General features: G+C 38.5%; 1 protein-coding gene across 1 annotated transcript in view; it reads left to right on the top strand.

Moving 5' to 3' along the window:
* The first annotated feature begins 5,150 nt into the window (after window positions 1-5,150).
* Window positions 5,151-17,376, top strand: part of RAP1GDS1 (RAP1, GTP-GDP dissociation stimulator 1) — a 129,267-nt gene continuing 117,041 nt past the window's right edge. The window contains exon 1 of the mRNA XM_009883054.1: window positions 5,151-5,208. Within this exon, the coding sequence (XP_009881356.1) occupies window positions 5,151-5,208 (58 nt within the window). The remainder of the gene's footprint in view (window positions 5,209-17,376) is intronic.

The following is a 17,376-nucleotide window of genomic DNA, read 5'->3' as shown; positions in this document are numbered from 1 at the left end:
TTTTTTTCTTACATCTTTGGTTTCTTTGGATAATGGTTTTACACCTGTAAAAGGATCAGCTGTTTGTCCTCTAAATTCTCCAGTAGTTTTCAATCTACTTGTCACTTTATTTCTAAACACTGCAGCAGTATCAAAATAAAGCCAGAAGAAACCGAGAATATATCATTATTTTACATACTTTTGACCATTGTTGATATTTTCTTTCAGTAAGTCAAAATAAAAAGTTTAAAACTCTTAAAATTGATTTAAAGCAGAAAATTTCTTACCTAACTCTAAATATGATTTTTATGGACTTAAGTTTTTTTATGCTTATAAACTGTATCTTTAATCTCACCATTACCAGAAAACAAAGAATACTATACTTTCAGAACAGCTTTCTAAGTAATCTGCTGTAAAGGGGTTTAAAAGAGTACAGAGTCATCGCATATTCTAGTAGTTGCAGATCTGAGGACAGGGAAACAGACTAATATTTCTATTGTTTGGTAGTATTTTAGAAATACATAGAGCTCTGGCAAAAAAAAAAAAGTTAATGCAGTCAAATAGAAAAGTATATGTGCTACAAATGGATATATCAAGTCATTGAAAAGTTCTCAAATCATTTTAAGGCTTAGTGGAGATGGAAAAATTGAACTGTCTTCATACTATTATATTATTTATATGCTAAATTTCATCCTCTTAATCTGCATAAGAACAAAAAATTAGAAAACCTTTTTACAAAGAAAAATAAACATTCAGAGTAAAACATATTTACACCTCACTGCACACTAACTTCTATTTGAAATTCACTTCTGCTTTAGGCTGTGCTGGAACCTCTTAAGTAATTTTTAACCTTAAAGAAAAGATGTTATTGCCTCAAGAAGGGCACACCTACTTCATCAGAGTGCAATATGGCAGAGGGGGGAGGGATGTCAATATACTTTTTATGCAAAGCATGGTGATCTCCAAGCTAAGGCTAATACCTGAGATGATCAGGCTGAAGAATGGAGCACAGGTAAATTTACACTGTCAAGAAACTGCCCAGTGCAGAGCTATGCGTTGCAAACTCAAAGGTGATGATACGGGCACTCTCTATCTAGCTATCACTAGCTCCGTAACACTGCCATAACACCTCTCCTGTTCAAACCCCACCTGCTGGCAGCGAACAAAGCATATGACTTCTTCCTCACATGTATTTTTATTATGTTCAGCCCTTTACATGGTCAACACACCCAAGAACCACCTCTGGCCCCATGCAGAGCCCAGTACCACATCTCAGGGGCAGCACGGATGACGGCAGGCAGGTGGCTCGGAGCAGATGCCGACAGAGCTGCCACCTCAGGCAAACGCTTCGAGATGCTGGACAGCCTGCTGCACACAGAACCACAAACCACGGCATCCAGCCACTCTTCAATCGGGCACCATGCCTGCTGCCATCTTGTTTCTCTCTTCCCCCTCGACCTCCCCGTGCCACTTCCCACCATCAAGCCTTACGGTTTTGCACTAAAGCTCTTCACAGCTTGGGGGTCATGGCACAGCAGTGGCCCCCATGGCTTGCCCCAGCCCAGGCCACAGTGGCTTCCTCCAGGTGCCCGCTGCAGCCCCAGGCAGTCTCTGAGGAGACAGGCTCACAAAGGAATTACTCCGTCCCGTTTCTTTGCTTCATACTTGAAAGCAGTACTTGGCCTGCAGCAGAGCTTTATTTCACATTCCTCCTGCAGTAGTGGCTGCCACCATTCAGCTTCCTAGTAGAGTCACAGTAAAGCAGAAACACAAGGTGATTATGCTTTTGAATGGCCTCATTCTGTTTATTTTAATAGATCTTACCTGTTTCTGTGTCATTTTAGGACTATCGTGTAGTAATGGTAGTGGGAACCCCATGTCCTACAGAAGCTGTAGGAGAGGTGAGGAGACAACACAGACTTTTAGGAAATAAGTAGCATGCTTCAAGAACCGGCAGCAAAGCTTTCCTCCAGCAAGCCTCAAGAGAGGCTAAGGTAGCCCCTGGAATGATCATTGCTAGTAATTATAATTATTATTACGTGTGCTGTTTCCATCTTTGTTTCCCAAAAACTCTAAAGTGACAAACGCTGATCACATAACTTTGTGCTCCCACACCACAGTGACTGGGATACATGCAGAGTTTCTAGCCTTGCGTCCATATGTGTCACTGATTTCCAAACTGCTGACAGCTGGCCTCACTGCTCTCCAACTGCAGCACTCTGTTCAAACGTGCCCTCTTTCTGCTTGGACACAAGGAGCAGCTACATGACATGTTTCTTTGCACCAAGCTTACAGCTAAAGAGTACAGGTGATTTCCTGAAGACACTGGATACCACATCTTGGTACATCCACTCAAACCATGGAGAAATGTGGGAAAACAAATGAAGAGTCACATTTTCTCCCTTGACATGTGCATTCAGATGGGAGGTGATACATCAGGTGTATTTCACTGCTGAAGAATGGCAAGCATACATAAAGCAGTTACCTTCAAGCAGGCAATCATTCACACCCTATTGTTTTCATCAATCTACATCTTTTATTAGAATTGTATTTACAGATGGCATGTTAAGGTTCTAAGTCCTCTATTTAAACATACCTCAGCCTTTCTGGGAACATCTTTCTTACATTCAGACAGAGCATTTGTGTAAAACTGGTGCAGATTCCTTGTGACTACAGATGGCTGAGCAGGCAGCGATTTTAGCCCCAATCTGAAAAACTAAAAATACAGTAATAAAATTTAAACTCAGAGGAATTTAATTCTCAATAGAATTCCTTTTTTTTTTTTTTTTTAACATTAGGCCTGCGTATGTGGAAAAAATGGCTATAAACACAAGGTTAAAAGTATTTACTCACCTTCATTGGTACTAACAGTCAGAATTTCTTTATATGGTTTTCAACAATAGCTTTGTAGAAAAGACGTTTAAAAAAAAAAAAGACAACCACAAGAAAATAAATACTACAGAGGTAGCTGTAGATGGCGTATTTCCCCAATTTTCCTCTGCCCTTTTTACCGTTTCAAACATGATGCAGCAGAAAGCTTTCTTGTCTCCGGTGTTTCAATGAAAAAAATTATTTACAAATATCATCTTCAGGCTACTACAGCTCCGAGATTAAACATATCCATACTGTACTATCTACTCAGATGAAGAAATCATGCTTCATCAACATCCATTCCAGAACTACATGCAACAAGAATCACTTTAGAAAGCTGCTACAAGTGGAAATCAATAATGAAACTCTTCTATCATAAGTGATATTCTTCCTGTTTAGGTAAAGAATTCATCATTTTTATTGAAGCTGTGAGAGCTCCATTAGCATTTCACATGCACATAAGCAAAGCCTTAAATATGCATGATGAGTTCAGAGTTCAGAGTTCACTGGAGTATGGGCCTCTGGATCCAGGACTGACAGTGGTCCTTGTGCCAATAACTGCACTCACTATACAGAAGTCTCTGCTTCTCTGATCATTTCTAGAGCAGGCTCATGCAGCAAAAACTGCAAGCTTCTGCTCCTCTCTTTCTGGTATCATCCCTATTTGAATTGGATGTAGTCATGTATTCCTATCTGCAGTTGGAAAGAAATTTCTGCAGTACAAAGTCTCATAAGGAGAGGATGGCAATAAAAATAGATGTGTTTTACATCTCAAAAAAAAAAATCTCAGAAGACTCACATAGGCATCCCTATTTAAAAAAAAAAAAAAAACACAAAAAACAAAAAAGGGTTGCTCTTAATCCATTCTCTGCACAGCCTGTATTTGTGCCTGGGATTGCCCCAGCCCATTTGCAGGACTTTGCACTTGGCCTTGTTGAACTTCATGAGGTTCACACAGGCCCACCTCTCCAGCCTGTCCAGGTCCCTCTGGATGGCATCTCTTCCCTCCAGCATGTCAATTGCTCCACACATCTTGGTGTCATTGGCAAACTTGCTGAGGGTGCAATCCCAACATCCGTCTCATCAACAAAGATGTTAAATACTAGGGGATGATGTTAAAATAGATGTTGAGAAGTCAAGGCTTAAAATGCAGTATGAAAGACAGAGCCATTAGACATGAAGGAAAGCTTCCTAGTGAAGTGTTTCATGAAACTAGTAGAAATTAAATAATGTGAAGAGATATCTTTAAAATGAAAATGTAAATATTAAAAATGCAAAGCATTAAATATATTTAAAAGAGAAGAGATGCCCAAGCAGTATGAAAAGCTGCTTTAATAATGCTGTGCTATTTCTGACACACATAAGATCACTTAGACTCTGACATTCATCTACTCAGTGAATTACGCTATACAAAGATGCTGGTTAAATGTAATGTAGTAGTGAGAGAGGACTAGGTTTTAACAAAAAAAAAAAAAAAGAAGAAAAAAGGGAGGGGGGACGACAGGAAAAATGGGTTTATTACAAAAGAAACAGTGAACGTGGAAGCTGAAGACCACCAAGAGGATAAATCATAAATGTTTTAAAATTATTCAGATGAAATAGTCCAGATTTCTAATCCTAGGGCAGATGTCTTTCTGTTGGGAATATTCCCAAGAGATGATTCTTCTTACCCTAGCATTTCTTTCTACATCCTGCTGCAAATTCTGCATCTGTTTCATTTTTCAAGCCTGTCATGTGAAAATGCGTAACCACAGTTTTCCAACAGGGTTCTTTCTACAGCTCAGACTTCACTCTGCTTGCATTATCATCTTCCAATCTGCTGGGAGATTTGTTGATTCATTTCCTTTTCCCATTTCCAAATAGCTATACAGGCAGCAAGTTGCAGCTACTGCTACCAGTTGGGTTACTGCATGGACAAATTGTACATGGAGAAAAGGAGACACAGGTCTGGCTGAGGACAACTCTGATATAAAGACATACTTCTTGTTCCAATTGTTTTCCCCAGTTCCAATACTGTCCTCTAATTCTTCATGCATGTTTTCTATTTATTATTGTTATTACTTATATATAATCCAGTTACATCCAAAACACCAAATCCAAGATTAAATCCTCAATTCAGTAAGTATATGAATACAAAGACTTCTGCAGATAGAGAAATGCCAATGCCATCACAGGAATAATTTTAGAAATAAGCAAGTTGCACTGATAAATATGGTCCCAGATTTGCACTTCATACTGCCACAATACGTTAGAAACAATTGCACAACATCCAAGGCATTCTGTAGGTTGAGAAAGGCAACATGTTGCAGTACTTACTGAAGCTGAATATTGGATTTCTAAAGAGTGGAAAAAAGATAAGTAAGTGGTTTGGGGGATTTTCTTTATTTGTTTTAAAGAAGAGGATATTCTAAATAAAAGCATTATATTACAGCTGTGATTCAGAAGTTCTGAGCTTTCTCACCATGTAATACAAACACATTACATATTACAATTCTCCTCTCCAAAGGGGTGATTATTACGGATAAAATGCTTTGGAATGCATAAAGTTGTCTTTAACTGCTTAGTATTTTCTGTTAACGTCTGTAATGCATGCATCTTTCTAACTTTGCTACCAATCCAAAGATCTCTTGACAGGAGCTGGTTACAAGCTGGCTTCATGAAGATTAACTGTCTTCTGCTACAGAACATCATTATAGTAGACTTGGTCCTTTGGAAACAAATTCCACAGGCTATCTCAAGAAGCAGAACAGCAAAAGCTATGGGCATGGATATATTTTTAGTACCTCAAAAGTTCTAGTTATACTCTCTGCATTCAACCATGCATATGAAAGAATGAATTGCAGGGCTTTTAGCTATTCTCTCATTACATGAGTATTATTAGAAATTAACAATTTGCAATTATAAACCATAGAGTCTCTGATAAAGAGAGTACTGGATCTATAGTTGTATTTAACAGGAAAAAAAAAATGCTTAGTGTTGTCCAAGACTATGGCAAGCAGACACTTCTCAAAATAAAACTACTTAAACAACATAATCTACACAGCTAGCTGAATTTAGTATGTTCTATCTGTTGTTTTCATTAGGAACTGGATAAGTGAATACATACTGCCGATATAAATATGGCACAAGAGTAACCTCATCTGTAACACTTTCCTGTATTAATAAACTGGTGGTATTTTTTCACTTGGCAGCTGAGAAACTTCTTTTTCAAGTTAAGTTCCATAGTCTTACGAATCAGATAAAAATATATTAAAAAGGTGTTTTTTAAATATTACTGTATTTAGTACATTAGAATTTATTTAATTTTTTTCTCATTATTATGTTAAAAACATAATTATCCCAAAAGAAAAAATAAATCTATTCTGGCAAATGCAACTATTACTGAGTTTTATTACGCACAAAGAGTTTGAATAAGACGCACTGAAATATACCATGGAGGCTACACAAATATAATATTTAAGACTGGAATGGTTGAATAGCATTGAGGGGGAAGTCGGTCTTGTCTCATCTATAGTACAATTAAGTGAAAAGCAAGTGTGATGAAATCAATGTGCAATTCCAAATTAATTGCTGTAAATTAGACTAGGATCTAGCATCAGCAGTTGCAAAGAACTGGTAATGGGATACAAAGCTTTTCCCGATTCAAATGCAGTCTGGAAAAGTAGTTAATAGACATTAGCTTCCTCTTTAAAACTGTTCAGCCGCTTGTGGGAACTGAGAGTGCAGTGTTCTTACTCCAGTTGCCAGTGAACAGCTGCCTGGCTCGGAAAAAAGCAGCATCACAAACTGACAGCGAGGCAAATGAGTACATTCAGCAGTTTTGCCCATATTCTACACTGGCCAAAGCCATGCGGTTGCAGTTAGTATCACACCAGCCCTGAACTAATAAGCCCTCCTGAAATGTCAATGCTAGCCTCCGCTCAGGACCATGGTGGTACAGTCATGTAACTTCTGGTCAGCTTTAAGAGCAAGTTGTGCTTGCCCATGTCTGCCTGCAACATACATTTTAAGTACATAGATGGTGCACAGACAATGCTTGCCCTTCATCACCTTCCCTCAATAAATCATTGAAGTGTATAGAACATTTTGTTCATTAACCCTTCTATTAAATGGGCATCCTCAAAGTACTGAATTACTAAATCTGTTTCCTATTAAACCTTGAAGTTATCAAAGTCAGGCTTTAGGAAATCCAGCAAAATGGGCCTTTTCCTTGTGACTGCTTACCACTGGAGAAATTTAAATCTGAGAGCAAGACAGGAGACAGAAGGAAAAAGACTCAAGCTTCCAGCTCCTCAGTGTTCTGGGCATGCAGTGCTACCGCTTCAAAGCCACCCAAAATCCCACCCATGTTCAGAAGCAAAACAGATTGCCAAGGCTAAGCTTCGATGTCAGATGAGTTTCTGCTACATTCACTGCCTGCAGGTTTGCCAGGCTGCAGCTTGCATCAGCCTATGTCTGGCTCGCACGTTATGTGATCATTCACATGATTCTCTATAGATTGCTACAACAGAAGAATACCTGTGCTCAACATTCATGCTGCCCAGCCAAAAAGAATAACCCATAATATAAAGCTGCAGAAAAATTAGAATTGCCTATTTTAAAAAGAAAAATTGGATTTTGTCTCAGAACTGAAGCAAGCTGAATTCAATCTTGTTCACCAGGCCAAAAAATTCTCTTTCACAAGCCTGTGCAAATGCAAAAGGAGAGTAAGTTTCCCCTATTAAAGTATCATCAAAGCATCCTACAACATTTCTGTTTCAACTGTTGTGTCTCTGAGGTGTTTTCTGGCACAAGAGCTTTATCAGCTTCCAGAACAGCTGGCCCAGTCACAGGTCAGTTTGGGTACATGATGACCCTCCATGGCAGCATGAGGAGGACAGCTGGGCCGGAGCAATGCATACATTTCTTTGAATAATATATATTATTTGACTGCAACTCTACAGCACTGCAAGAATTCATACTTTGCTGGATGTGCATCCTAGACAATTAGAGTGAGATTTGTTGTCAGCCCTACACTTATTATTCTATTTTAAGAACTAGAAGGCTTATCCCTTCCTCCTTGCCTCATCAGTGGCTTTACACAGCCTGTGGCCAGTTTCTATGGTAACTATAAGGACAGGTGGAAATGTACGGATGCCACATAAAACTGCACTTCCAGCAGCAGTCAGGAAGGGGTCAAGGCAAAAGGACTTCACAGATATATATTTCCCAAAGCTTTTAGAAGTTAGATCAGCACTCTCAGAGTGGAGGGAAAAGAGAGGGTCAAGAGCTAAACAAAGTGATTACTAGAAGAACAAGGACAAAAAAAAAATTGAAAACTCAGGCCACAGAACTGAAAAACTAACTGGAGTAGTGAGGTGGAAAGATGGACAAGAGGAAATGGTGTCAAGTTGCACCAGGGGAGGTATAGGTTAGATATTAGGAAAAACTTCTACACTGAAAGAGTCATCAAAGACTGGAATAGGCTGCCCAGGGAAGTGGTTGAATTGCCATCCTTGAATGTATTTAAAAGCCATGTAGCTATGGTGCTCAGGGACATGGTCTCAAAATGGGCCTGGTAGAGTTAGATAATGGTTGGACTTGATGATCTTAAAGGTCTTTTCCAGCCATAATGATTCTATGATTCTATGTGAACTATCTCTAGGAACAATATTTACATCAGCAAAGCCTTGCTCTACAAAGATATACATACTGAAATATACATACTGAAATAACAGAAAGAGGTGTGCAACTGGGTTTTTGTTAGGTTCCTCCTCTCTACTTGGTGCTGGATACATTTTTATTTAAAAACAGCACTAGTTATTAAACATAGAGACTTTTACTAAATTCCCACTGGTGATATTTGATAGCATGCCAGCTGTATTGTGAGCTCAGAGGCAAGCAATGTAGGCATTTTAAACAGCAGGCATTACAGGCTCCAGAGCAGGGTTCCCTAACTCACCAACCCTCCGCCCCTCTAATATATGGATAGTGCTTTAGGAGACTCCTTTTCCTGTGGATCAGTCCTGCTCCCACTTCACTTATAAATGCTGGGCTTCTCATTCCCATCTGCAAATGTACAACGCCATTTGGCAATTCAGGCCTTCAGTACAGGCAGAAGTTACATTAGAAATTATTTCCTGCATTTTAGGGGAAAATTAACAGGAAAGAAACAGCAAGCCAGCACAACTTGCCTGTTCACGGTAGACTGGGGCTCGTGAGGCTCCAAAAGCTTTTGGTATGTTCCAGCTAGCAGCCACATGCACATCTAATGGTAAAGGAGCCTCTATTAGAGCTGGCAGAAAAGTGGAAACAGCACTGGGGTGAATCCAGTGGAACAAGCCAGAGGCTGACATTGTTCCTCTGAGCTCCTCGATGTTGCCCTGCCCACGCTTACTTGCATCCCTCCCCTTCCCTTGGAAGATAAAGTCTAAATCCTCCTTTTGTCTTTCAATTTAGCTGAGCTCTCTCCCAACCAAACCACACTTCAGTGTTAACAAATATAGAAATAAAACTGTAATACACTGTGGATCTAACAGAACGCTTGCCAAATAATATACTTTACTATTCTACTAATATATATGCATAAAATACATGTAAATATGTTATATCCTCCTTTCCACCTCTAGAAATAGAAATTCTTCAGGGAATGGATTATTACAACACATTTGTGCAGTATCTAGCACCTTGATCTTAGCTAAGGTCTATATATGCTGCTCAAATATCTGCTTTGTAAACAAAGATAAAGGCACAGCAATGACACAGAATTTAAGATCTAACCCACATGCATGAAGGTTGCTGATGAAAATGGAAAGGAGTATTTCTTTTGTTTTAAACACCCTGTTATACAGTTTGAGTAAAATCTGAGGAATGACTGATGACTCCGATCAGCGCTTTCCAGAAGTAAAGATTGTTCCCAACATGCGAAGTGACACTGCACACTTCTATTGTTATGCTTGGAAAAATATATTATGTAAATATTTCATCTGACATGAGAGCAAACTTTTACAAATATTTTCTGAATTATTAATGTTTTCTACAAAATATATGTTTTGCAGAGTGACTGACTTCATATGATAAAAGCTTTTCTGGTTTCTTCTGATTTTGATCTTAAATCATATCTACAGCTATTGGATTTGTTTCACTTAGTTTTCAGTAAAATGTATGGATTTCCACAGACATCTTGACAAATATATTCAAATTAGTTCTGCTTCATTATATTAAAAAAAGAAAAAAAAACACAAGAAAATATGAAGTCTTTTTAAATTCAAGCATAAAAAAAGCAAATTTTAAACATTGAGTAAAATGAACAGGATATATTAATTCCAGGAATGTCTGAGCAATGAAATAGGCATGCATGCTCATGACTTCTTTTCTTCTCTGCTTCTTGTTTACTTTTTCTGATTTCCAGTTACCTTCCATGTCTAACTTACCATGGACCACCACAGCTGCAACTAGCCTGTCCTGGAGTCTGTTTTCTTCTTCTTGAATTAAGTTTCACTTCCTCCCACACATGCATTCATGGCACAGGATCCTGGGTAAGAGTTTTGAGTTTTTAGTGATCTTATTCAATAAAGTAATTTGACTGTCTCTTCCATTTAGCTTTTAGCAAGGATGACTAGTACATTCATTATCTTGAATGAAGTCCACAATTGCTTCCTAGTGCCTGCTCCCACATAATGTGGTTTCCTCCCCTGCCTTGCAAATCTAGCCTGTAACTACTAAATCAGTTGGCAAAGTACATACTGTTCTGAGTCATCTAGCCTTTTGCAAAACCTCTGGCAACTGAGAGGTGAGTGTATAAACCATACATATTGTATCACAATTCATCAAGCGTTACTTACTGCTTGCCCTAAAACGGTAGAAGCCACCTGACAGGCACCCCATCAACTGAGTACAATATTTGTGTTAACGATCTCATACAGAACTTGCACAGTTTTAGCTGCTGCATGATCTCAATTGCCCAGAGGGTCTTTCAGGTTTGACCTTATACACAGTGAATCAGGGAGCCCTCAGACCCTACAACACCTTCCAGCTTCCTCCACCATATGGCTCCTTCCTTCTCCAAATCACCAGAACGCATCTAGGCTTCCAGCACCTCCTCATACAACCTAACATTATTGTCTCATCAGAGAAGTGACAGCAGTCTTCAGCTTGCTCCCAAATAGAAACCGAACTCCAGAGAAGGGGTTTTTCTAGGTTGGCATGCATTCAGCAGGGCAACTATGGAATGAGAGCTCAGAAGTCTGGCTTTGCCCAAGCCAATTTCTTGTCACATACCTAAGCAGCAGGCTCCTCAGGGCTCTATGCTGTATAAAAGACTTTACATATCAGGTGCATCACAGTGCAAATGCATGCAGTCACCTTCCACCCAGCACAGCAACCAGGCTAATCAGCTTTTTAAAATCTGATTAATAGAAAAGTCTGATACTCATGCACCTGAGTTGCCTGGTAAGAGACAAGAGGAGACCTGGGCAAGGCTTGAAGCCTTGGCTCTTTGCCAACTCTGTAACATTCTTAAGTCTCTATGTTGCAACCCTCAGTACCTGAATTAGCCGAGTTTTTTCATTTGCAAAGTTATATTCCTTTACTGCTTTCAAAAGTTGAGAGCAAACTGTGTAAGAAATTATATTGTTGACAGTTCAGCATGCCACCAAAAACAGTAATTAACAGATTCACATCCTTTTATTTCTCTGTTGACTTGAGGAAAGTGCTAGAATGGCTGATTTTTTTATTTTTTTTTTTACCTACTTAGAACTAAATATTTGTAATTCAGAACCCCAAGTGCAATGAAGAATTTAGTCAACAGAACACCGTAGGTACTGTTATAACATTTTGGATTCCTTCTGGCTAGATTTCCAACTATTTTATAAATTACTCTGCTAGCCCAGGTATTAAACACCACCAACTGCTAGACACTCTCAAGCAAGGCCATATCACATCAGTATTCATATAGACAAAGCACTCTCCTTTAGTATTCTCACTAGCAGTCGTTTCTTCTGCTGTGGCTTTTCATCTTTAGCCTTAAATTCCAATGAACAAGAAATTGGCACGCTAACAATCTACTCTAGAATGCCTCAAGAGCTTTTGGTTATGTAAGGAACAAATATCATCTCATACCTTTAACAGTTCAGATGAAATTTCTTTTTTCTTTCTTTCTAGTGCTCAAGTGTTTCTTGGCCAACTGAGATGGATGGGTAGTTCTAAGGTGCATATTACAGATTCGTTTAAGCTTTGGATGATGAGACTTCTTTTCCTGCAGGTAAATTCTGCAGCACCCTCAGAGATGGGTCACTTAAGCTGTCTACTGAAATTCCTCTTTTTGTCCATTACAGTCAAATAATCATCACAAATAGTTTTCTCTTCAAAGATAACATCATTTAAACTGAGGCAATACAATTTCTTGCCTCTGCCTTCTGCAGATTATGAATAGCGTGTAAAATAGCCTTTCTTACCTTTGGATGTTCAAAACATCTTACCCAGAAAGCTAGCTCCCACTACAGCCTGAAATCTTTTTCTTTCTTTGGAAGCTAATTATTTAGTTCCTTCACTGCCTACAGCATCTTATCTCAGCATTTTCCAAGTTGGCCGGTAGTTTTCATGTCTCCTCCGTTTCCTGAAAAACTTTCTGGGTCATGACAGCCAGGTCACCAAGCACCTCATCAATCTGTCTTGCTCTTACAGACAGAAGGCTCTGTGGTTTGACTTCTACTTTCACTTAGACACTTTTAACTGCACGGCTAACAGAGTTTTTATCTCGTCTGACAAATCATCTCCTAGTCACTTCTTGGAGGTGTCCCATGCTATCTTAATTCATTTTGCACAATCTCTTGTTCTTATGTTAAAAGAAGTCCGAGAAATAAGACATCTTTTAGTGGCCTCTCAGTGCTCCCAGCATCTCTGTAACAGTTCTGTTTGGGCTTACTGGGAATATCACCTTTCCAAGTTTCCTGGAAACTCTCTCAATTTGACACCAGCACATCAAAGTTTAGCCTACATCTAATGGAGAAAACAATAGGGTCTCTATGTAGAGTTCTATCCAAGGTATTCAACCTTATTCTTTCATGCATTATAGCCCTTAAAGGTTAATGAAGAACAGGAACAGGGTTAGCAAGGTCCACTATTGTTCGAGCATTAAATGCCTGTCTTCTGTCTGTCATTAACATGCACCTGAGCAGCAGGCTAGCTGTGGAGGGCCTCAGCAGGACAAGGTAATAGCCCAAAGTTACTATGATACATCCACACCTTCTTTATCTGCTGATACCCTCTCTTCTGGTAGCTGAGGAGTCATTACATGTGCTCTGCATCATGTCTACACTGTGATGCTACTGTTAAGGCATGCGTAGGGCTGCTTCGTGCCTCACGTCTGCCACAAAGCTGTGGCTACTCATCTGCAGAACAGCATTTCTGTTTGGTGTCAGATAAATCTTAAAAAAAAAAACAAAAAAACCCCACAACCAAAACCAAACAACCCCACAACACTGAACTGACAGCATGCCCAGATAGGAATGAAAATTGCACTAGTCCAAGGACTAGCTCTTGTCCAGATGAGTCTGGATCAGTACCACAAAATGTTATTAGATACTGGAAAAGACTAATTGAATTCCAGTTGCTCATTAGTCCTATAATACTAAAAACTCCAAACCACTCAAAAACTGAGGATCTCACCTTTCTGATGTTGATAAATAGTTGTTCTAAAATTGGCATCGATCGAATGACGAGAGTTTCAAATAAACTGATGTGTTTGCTAGTTGGCATCTATACCCAGAAGTGCAGATAGATGCAATTTAGGTATTACCAAACTGGCAAATGAAGCTTTAAACTGGCTTAAAAGTTCAGGGACTGACTGAAAATTGAAGAAAGCAATAAAATTCCACCTTTTATAACACAGGTAGTTATGCTCACAAGCACATCCATCTCCATCTTAAAACCAGTCAGGTACTTCAACTGTTCAGAAGGCTGTTCCAGAACCTTATTTTTCTTTTCATTAAACAGCTGCTGCTTCTCTGTCCTGCCTAAATTAATTAATGAACAGGCTATACTCCTATGTTCGTATGCTATACTTGGTTTAATTCTATTTTTCCTGTCTGATTTTTATCTCACCTCAATACACTCATAGAGAACAAACACGTGGTCTTTCAGCCTGCATTTTCAGGCTACACAGCAGGTCACGCTCCACTTTTAAGATATGTACTTGATTTTCCTGTAAGGCAAATTTGAATCTGCCTTCCCTGAACATGGGTATATAGAGATTCTAAATAAGATCTAACTAATAAGATTCATATTACAGCTTGAAATTTCATGTTGGAAAGAGATCAAGAGATCTATGAGATGCTAAAGAGGAGGCTTTATTAATGATGTGTATATTTGACCACCTAACAGGAGACGAAGCCCTGGATTAATTCATATGCTCCTCTTACTTGAAGTCTCTTAAACCATAGATTGTTTACTGCAAAAGAAAAAAGCATAACCTTGATTACAAGCTACATTGAAAGAAGTGCAAAACCCAGCCCATATTTATTTCCTTGTTTCACTAAAATAGCAAGACTGAAAAGACTGAAGTAGTTGTTCTTTGCCACTTTCTGCTCATTTAGCCCTTTTTGCTAATGGGTCAGGTTCACACAAGTAGGTTCAGGAAGAATTTCATGCTGCGTTTTGAAATTTTTTTTCTTTTTTTTTTTTTTTTGGGGGGGGGGGATGTTTATTTACACTTGTTTTTCATTTCTGGCTTGTCCACACAGGTTTTTCTGCAGCTTTAACTAAGGACCAACTGCAGCAAAAGAGACAGAATCCTCCTGTGTATGTGTTTTTGTACTTATGCCAGCACAACATCCATTTCTAATGCCCTTAATCAAAATGAATATTGGCAGAAAACTTACACTGAACTAGTAAATAATAAACTGTACTTAGTACTGACAACTGAACTGTTACACAATTCTTTAATTTGCAACCATTGTTCATACCAAGACAAATACTCAATTTCAGCAATTACCTTCCAAGTATTCTGAAAATTGTCTTCATTATCATTAGTACCAGAGTGCTTGGTATCTTTTAGATCATTTTCCTTCTCAGTCCCAGCTGCAGTATTCAAAGCATTTCCTCAGTGCTGTCTGAGGGCTGCAATTACACTCTGCCTGTGCCTAAAACCTCATGCCCAGTCCATTTAATTTCTCTGACAGAGTCCCATGAGGCATAAGTCTATTTCCCTCACTGAGCTCATTAGTATCTAATTCTGCTCCAGCAGGTAGATCTCAGACTTCCAGGGTCTTTTACTTGAAAGACTATTTTATTGACCACTGTATACAAAGAAAAGGATTGTTATGAATAAAAGATTAAAGGAAACCAGTGGCTACAGACTATTAAACAAAAGTGACAACAACATTGCCAGCAAAACTTTGTAGTGCAGATCTGACCTAAATGACTACTTGAACCAAATTCCAGAAAGAAAACTGGGTTTACATGCTAAGATGCCATTTACATAATTAAACAATATCTATTTTACTGATACACTGATGTCTGTATAAAGGTGATTTTTACTGATACCTACACACGTTTAAAGTATATCTTCCCCACAAAATTGCTTCCACGCTAGGAATTTTATCAGTATTCCAGTTTTATATTACAAAGAAAAAAATCATCTTATTATTTACTAGACCAGAGTAACTACTCACAGCACCACACAATGTTAGAATCTGCTCTTCAAAGGTTTGACTAAAACGTAACTTAAATGAAGCACCTAGGAGGACCAGGACAGACGCCCTTTCCCTCACCTACAGAACACTTTATATTTTCCAAGATATAGTCATGCTTTAATAGTTACTGTGTCTCTGACCAGAAAAATAACAAAATTTCTCCTGAAACACATTTGAATCTCACTATATGTTCTTGATAAGACTTAAGCCTTTAGTGAGTTTTCCTAATTGAGATAAAGTTCTATTTATGTCTCCAAAGCATGGCAGACTCTTGCATTTAAGTGTTTGCTAGGTAGTATAGTATATACAGCTCTGTCTCTGAATCGTAAAGCATTACAAAATAATCTCACAGAGAAAGGGAAAATTCAGCTGCTGATTATGGGAATGGTACTAATTCATATAGGAAAAGGAATGACTCATCTTTTGTGAAATACTGGCTTCCTATCTGTCAGGCTGAGAGTATTTCTGGGAATCTGAAGAGCCTGACATTCCTGTCAGCTCTAACAACATGTACCCTTAATTAAGATATGCATATATACATTGATGAAACATCATTCCTGTCAACTGATCTGAGGGCTTGTCTGCAGAGGGAATCTATTTTGGAACACACAAGGGTGTGAATGTAACCTGTCCACACTGGGAGCTTTCATTGAATTGGTATTCTGTGGTAGCCGTTTTATCATATTTCCCCTTTAGCCAAGGGCAAATACAAAAATAATCGGTATTCTGCTGGGTTTTGTGAGCTTGTAGACATATTTCACATCTTGTTTAGATCCAACTCTCAATTTCAATACGATACCTTATGTGGTACATCCGGAAAGAATACAGCACTTGCATAAAAAGCAAAGACAAAATCATACGTCCCAATTAATTAAAAGACTCAATAGATTTAGAACACTAATAGAAGAGGTGAGAACACAGATATGTTTAATTGCAAACATATATTACCTGCAAGCTTCTTTTTAAGTTAATACCAAAGAAGTATAGAAATCAGTAAATCAGTTATTGAAATCAAAGATTGGGAAGTTTTACTAAGGTTTACATACAAAAAGTTTCCTGAATCTGTTGTTGCATATGTAAGAGAGCTCACAAGCTGCAAATATTTGAAAGGAGGTCATCCCTGAGACAGCTTGCAGGCTAGCCTCCTATACATCTTCTGCAACCATTTATTTTAGATAGTTCCAAAAATACCTCATTTACAGAAGAAAAATCTTACGTTTGTTTCCTGGAATATTTCTCATTCATTACACTCTGAGAAAGGGAACATGAAAGATAATAATTTGATAACCTGAACTTATAGGTCTGAACTTTCCTCCTCAGAAGAAAATTAAACAGAAATAGCGTATTGTGTACACCCCTCCCAGTCTGTATACTTCTACCTACAGTGCGTGTTCCCTCTAAAATAGAAGCAGACAGCATAAAATGCCTGGAATGCAGTCTGTCTGTTCTTCTTTCTTTGTGATTATTTTCTTGCACTATCTGTGATGTGATGCAAATGACAGTCTCAGTTTCAATCTGGAATTTCACTTTGGAAAGCCCAAGCACGACAAGTTAATTCTATTATACAGAACGTCTGCTGAACAGTTTGCAGAACTATGCTAAAAGCTCTAAAATAACATCTTTGATGCGTGCCTTCACATGGCAACCAAGCAATAGCCACCCCTTGCAAGGGGATTACATTCAAGACCACCAAGAGCAGTAGAGCTGAACAAATACATACAATAGAAGTTACTTCGATGAGTTATGGAAGGTAAAATTTAGAATGATAAACACTGGCCATCCTTGTCATCTTAATACTTTAGCTCTACACTATGTAGTGAAATAGCACAAGTTCTCTACAGATTTTCATGGTTAA

The sequence above is a fragment of the Charadrius vociferus genome, unplaced genomic scaffold (genome assembly GCF_000708025.1).
Source record: "Charadrius vociferus isolate BGI_N301 unplaced genomic scaffold, ASM70802v2 scaffold410, whole genome shotgun sequence".
NCBI classification, from domain to species: domain Eukaryota; kingdom Metazoa; phylum Chordata; class Aves; order Charadriiformes; family Charadriidae; genus Charadrius; species Charadrius vociferus.
The sequence above is the reverse complement of the archived record's forward strand: the minus strand, read 5'-3'. Positions and strand labels throughout refer to the sequence as shown.